We start from the raw sequence: 6,000 nt of genomic DNA on the forward strand, positions 1-6,000 counted from the left end.
ACATTAAAAAAAAAAAAAAATCTGCTTCTCAAGATCTTAAGTTGGGCTCGACTCCTGTAGTTCTAGAAGCAATTGGCAGAAGAGGAAGGACACAAGAAAAGGAAGAGATTACATTTAGAATATATACCGCTCTGTAGTCTAACCAGGTAACTAGCTTACAAAAAATGGCAATGATGCCACCTTGTGTTTTTTGTTCTCATCACAGTTATTTCCCCTAACCTACAAGACCAACGGAAATCTCTGAGAGGCAGCAGGTTACTGTGCATCTTACACATATCAAGTGTTATCGTACCTTACAAAGGCAAAAGTTTAGCACCCAACATGTCGAGATCAGACTACTGGTATTTTCTTGATGTCTTATAAAAATAGCCATTTTGTCTTGTGCCCTACTTTGCAGAGTCACTAACCAGAGAGGCAGCCTTGATTTAATGTTCAATGTATGTCTCTGTTGCTTGCTCATTTTAGATCTATTTCTTTGCGGTTTCCATGCTGTTCCCTTTGCATTTTGATCCCTCATATTAGTGTAATAGTAATAGAGGAAAAACACGAGTGTAGCTGAATCTCCTATCTATTTATTTATATGTCTTTCAAAATTAGCCACAAAGGAAGGGAGGACCTTGGTGCTCCTTCTGACTGGAATAGATAAAGGAAACTTGCATTTTAGGAGCAAGAGCAGCATCACTGAATATGACCTGGCTGATACTGACAGAGATTCCAGATTAAGTTCTTATTGAAGTTCAAGTTGCTTCAATGTATGTACTGCAATGGTAGGTAGAAGACAGCTGCAAGTTTTAAACACAAAGGCTTGAGTTGGAAGGATTCAGGATATAAATTGCAATGAAGATTGTAGAGTTTTCCTTTTAAGTCTTTTTAGAGAATATCTAGCTGTTCTGAAAGTTGCATTAAAAATGTTTTGGTGATATAAAGCATTATACTAACTGTTTGCAGAAGCCGTTACATTTGTTCTGTTGTCACAGTGGTCAACTTTTCCCATGTTATTTCTCTTACACATAAAAGCTCACGAAAGAACCTTTTTCTTTTTCAGTTTGTACGTGAAAGTATTGTGCAGATGTCAGAAGAGGATTTCAGCGAGTGGTTTCAGACAAGAGTAGCCCCCCTCACTGCAGAGTCTTCCACCTTTTAATCAAACGGCCAGATGAGATGGTTTTCCAGCTACAACTCTCTCCAACCGAAAACTACTGCCTGTTGAGATCTGCCTCAAGGAAGACTAGAGAAGGGGAGTTAACTTCAGGAAGTCCCACCGACCGCTCTTGCACAACTGCAGCTTGTCCCTCTGCAATCCTTCACTGGCTGTCATTTGCCATAGAAAATAAAAACTAAATACTGTTGCTCCTTCCCATATGATGTCTTGGACACACCATCAATTTTCAATCTCATCTGACCATGTAGGATGAAGACTTGAGTTTCTAATCACAGGTCAGGTTATTTCTTCAGATATTCCTCTACCAATACCTACACTATAACAGGCATCTACTCAGTGTGGATATACTGATTTCCATATCTAAATAGCATTGTCTCTGCTTTTCATTTTAGCTCTCCTTTATAAGAAAATATCCCAAGCACAGGGCAGTTGTAAGCTTTAAGATAATTCTTTTTTTGCATTAATCCTTTCTTGTAATTCAGATGTTTTATTTTTGCATTGAGTTTATTCTGTAGTTATTCTGTGATTATGGATTAATTCTTGCCATATTAAAATCAGTATTCAAAAACCAAGCATCCTTAGATGCATTTCCCAGGTTTTCACCTGAACATATGTTTTTCCCCTGATTACCTTAGCATATGTTTGCCATTACTCTGCTGGGTAAGACAGTAGAATGACAGCCCTGAACTCACAGACAGCGAGAAATACATGACCTTTGTGAACCTGTCTGGGCTTAACCATGTATTTCATGGTGGGTCACAATTGGCGGGTGATGGAATCAGTGACCCAGTGACCTTCTAAGCTGATGATCTTAATGAGCTGCTTATCTGCCTGTCAAAGCTTCCAGAGGACCCACTGGGGAGAAATGTTGTTGATCCTTCAGCTGCAATAAGGGGAAACAATGCCAGCTTAGGGTCCAGGTGAGTACCACTGATGTGTAATATGTTATTGATTACTGGCCTTATTTTGTCCCCTCCTCACTATCAAGAGAAATCTTTTTCAAGGAAAAGAGCCAAGAACACAGATTTCTTTGACTTACAGCCATCAGAGAAAGTAAGCTCTTAAAGTTCTGCTGTGCTCCCACTTTTGCAGCTTGGGATCTCCTGGCTGAACTGTGGTTACACAGGTGAAACCTTCATCTTGGTGCTCCCTCACTATATGGAACTGCAGATATAAGGTTGCGAGTTTTCCTTACATATAAGAAATGCAAACAAAGGGGCTTGTCCTCAGCTGGAGTACATGAGCCATGCTGCCAAAATCAAAACTTTATACCAGCCGAGCACAAGACCTAATGTGTCTGCCTGCATGTAAGATGAGATGATTGTGCCAAATGTAATTAGCTAATGTCTGAGCAGCTCTTGAGCTCCCAAGGCAGGATGCCAATGCTGAATGTTAGGAGTCTCTAATGTTTTTGTGGGATTATGAAATATCTTATGTATGTTTTCATTTGGTAATGGCTCTTCTCTCTCATATGCCACTAGGTAACAAAAAGGGACTCTTCCTCTAAAAAGAAAATAGACCATCTTTTCTCTTCCTCCAGCACCAGCCTAATGAAAAACTTTCTGCTTCTTTGAGGTGGAGAAGAGCTCCTCTGGAGCAAAATAGTAGTTTCCCTTTTCCTGCTTCCTGACAAACTTACGATTTCCTCAGGCAAGATCCTCAACCCTACTCAAGTCTTTTCCAATTTAAAGGACTGAAACAATACAAAATTGTTTAGAAGTCCGTACCCAGATAAAAGTAGACTTGAACTTTTTAAACTTTTGGGGGTTTTTTCCTGCAGATATCTTGGATTCTCCCAAATACTTCCATGAACAATCTCACAATCTGCTTTAGTAGATCCTTGCGAAGTAGGTTCAAAGTAACCCATTTAACACATTGGAGATGGATGCACCAAGAGTCCAAGCAATTTACTAAAGGTCAACAGAGGATGTGGTAGCACTGCTTGGATTAGTGTTCTGTCTGCTCATCCTTCCTCCCTTTCTGGTCTGGTCCTTTATAATTTCAGCTAATGGACCAGTCATTCACAAATTCTGTTAGCCAAAACAAACATTCAAGCTTGGGCTGGTCATTTGCTTCACACACTGGAGGGATGTTTGGGGGATTCAGACATTGAACTCACAGAGAATGTTGATCCTGTTTCCTGCTGCCTGATGTATTCTCAGTGTCATCCAAACCCCACCCTTTTTAGATTACGCCTCTATGAAACTGAAATAAGAACATTTTCCTGGGTCTCACTAGTATCAGGGCAGAAAGTTATTGTTGCATGAGAATTTCTTGGACATTAGGCTGACAAGTGTTACAGGAAAACTCATCAATTAAAATAGTAAGTAATGCATTTTTCACCATTCGCCCTTCCCTTCTGCTTCACAATGGTTCTGAAATTGTCATTCTCTACTCTTTTTTTTCATAGAAAAGATTTCACTGTGGTAGAAAAGAAGCTCTTTTGCTGCTGTGCAGAAGGACAGGGAAACAGCAGCATTCATCGCATTGAACCAGCCACTGAGTTCCATGTTTTGATGATGCTACTGCACTGATTGTGGGGCTCTTCCTCTTTGTGGTAAGTGGCCATTTCCATACTAAAGTATGGCCTTAAGAAATAAAAGGCAGATCCTAGATTATTCTGCAGTTGAGAAGGGAAATAAATGGTGTATTCCGCTAGAAGAGAAAGAATTTGCTCTTGCACAAAGCAGAGCAACTCAAAGCTAACTCCCATTAGAATACGCCTTCTAAAGTAGCTGGACATGCTACATGAATCTCCTGCAGGTTTAGACTAATTACTGCATTAGCCCCACACAATTACATTATTTTGTATTGTATTATATTGTATCAGTCCTGATTAACAAAGTCAGTTTTCAAGATTCTGATTTTCCATTGTTGAACTAGACTTTTGCAGTACACTTCACAGGCAGGGTCAGAACCTAAAGGAGGGAAAAGCTGAAAAAGGAAGTCTCTTTTTTTTTGTTGACGTGTCTTTCCTTTTTTTTCCTGGTAAATGGTTGTTTGTTTTCTATGTGATTTACATAGCTTTTTATTAGGGTGGCTATATTTTAGTATATTACATTGTAAATTACACCCAATTATATATGATGGATTTAGTCATTGTGCTGTAAGTTGCAGTGGATTTTTAAAAGAACCCATCATGGTTCACAACTGGGGCATCTAATTTATTTCTAGTGCCAGATTACTATAACAGTCATCAAAATATTGTCTTGCACAGATAGTTTATTAAAACATTTCTCGGAATATTCTAACAAATGCTTGCCTTTAAGAGGCTGTGTCCTACCTACGGTTCTTCAAACCATGTTTACAAAGTAGGGCAGGTTGCAGCTAAGGGAAATACGTATGGTCTATAATGAAAACTTTGCACAAAAAGTGTGGAGGGAAGATTACAATGTCCAACTGTTCCCATTTGTTGTAGGAAAAGAGGAAGAACTGTGACCCGTATAATCTAAGTGGCTGAGATAAAAATGACAAAAAGGAAGCTTTTGCTCTTGGAAAAAAATGGACTTGATTACTGCAGGCCTGTAAAAACAATACAGGACACAAGCAAGGACTGAATATCGCTCTTTTTTTTTTTTTTTTTTTTTTAAAAGCCCTCTCCAAATTCCACAAGAGAATTACCAGATTTTCTCATGCATGAAGTATAAAAAGAAAATACTGGAATTATTAAACAAAACAATCATTTCGTATCGAAACTGTGTGGGGATGAGCAATGGGCAGATTCCTTAGCCATAGGGAAGGAACATTAGCTAGCTAGTTTTCCTCTACAGTTACAGCCCCCTCTATAGCTAAAGGGGACAAGAAGCCCTTCACCCACACAGAAAATCCAGAATCCCGAAGTACTTGCCCCCACACAAGTTAGTGTAGGTAACTGGATTCTGGTTGTTTCTGGAGAAGCAGTTCTCTCACTGTTAGCTATAGAGGGAGCTGAGAGAAATCACTTGCTTGATATATATGGCTAAAGCTCAGTTTTCTGAGTAGCCATCCAAAGAGCGGGTTTTTTTTTCTGTGATAGTATTGCATCTGGATTTTTGACAGCCATGGAGCATAGCATGGCAATTCTGTCCCAAAATAGAATATTTGCATATTTATGAGTCTGATGTGCTGGTGTCTACCCAATCAGTAGCTTTATCTTTACTGCAACTTGACTTGACATCACAGGACAAAAGTGAATGCTGAGTTCGTACATTTGAACAGGGCTTTTTTTGGAATTGTGATAAACGTATAAATTAGGAAAAAGAATCATGCCCTGTTATGTCTCCATCCAGGTTATTTCCTGGTGGGTTTCATATCCCAGAAACAGTGTCTCAGTTGCTTTTTGCCCATTAAATGATCTCCTGATGTAATAGTTAAATGAGTTCTCGGCCATGTTCACCAGTGCACTCTAGGCCACTGCAATTACATTGAAATAAAGCTGGAGTGGCATTGATCAGTCAGATCCGAATTTGATGACTGTTGTAATTACTGTATTTGGGAATCCTTAATGAAAGAAGAGTACACGTGTATACGTGTGAGAGAAGGAGAGATGGTTCCTATGGGATGCTACACAATGGAAAAGTGCTAAGTATATTAATTATTTATAAAACAATTAGTATTCAGCTTATCCCACAAGTTCAGATCTGAGTCCGGATCCAAACTTTCCCTAATGGGTGCATTTAGCCTTTTGGTTCAAGCCCTACCCTACTTGTAAGTAACATGACTGACCTAGTCCAGCCACAGAATACGCACAGCCATGCCTGTGTTTTGCTCTTGTTTGTATTGTGTGAAGCTGGAGCTGATCCAGAGAAGTCTATGAAGAGATTCCAGAATGACTGTGGGGTGAGTGAGAACTAATTAAA

At 39.3% G+C, this 6,000-nt stretch overlaps 1 protein-coding gene across 3 annotated transcripts in view; it reads left to right on the plus strand.

Annotated features, from left to right (window-relative positions):
- Positions 1-1,576, plus strand: part of CCDC60 (coiled-coil domain containing 60) — a 65,277-nt gene extending 63,701 nt beyond the window's left edge. For all 3 annotated transcript variants that reach the window (XM_054844444.1, XM_054844445.1, XM_054844446.1), the window contains one exon: positions 1,046-1,576. In XM_054844444.1, the coding sequence (XP_054700419.1) occupies positions 1,046-1,144 (99 nt within the window). In that variant the 3' untranslated portion in view covers positions 1,145-1,576. The remainder of the gene's footprint in view (positions 1-1,045) is intronic.
- Positions 1,577-6,000: the final 4,424 nt, after the last annotated feature.

Source organism: Grus americana, chromosome 16, assembly GCF_028858705.1.
Source record: "Grus americana isolate bGruAme1 chromosome 16, bGruAme1.mat, whole genome shotgun sequence".
Lineage (NCBI taxonomy): Eukaryota > Metazoa > Chordata > Aves > Gruiformes > Gruidae > Grus > Grus americana.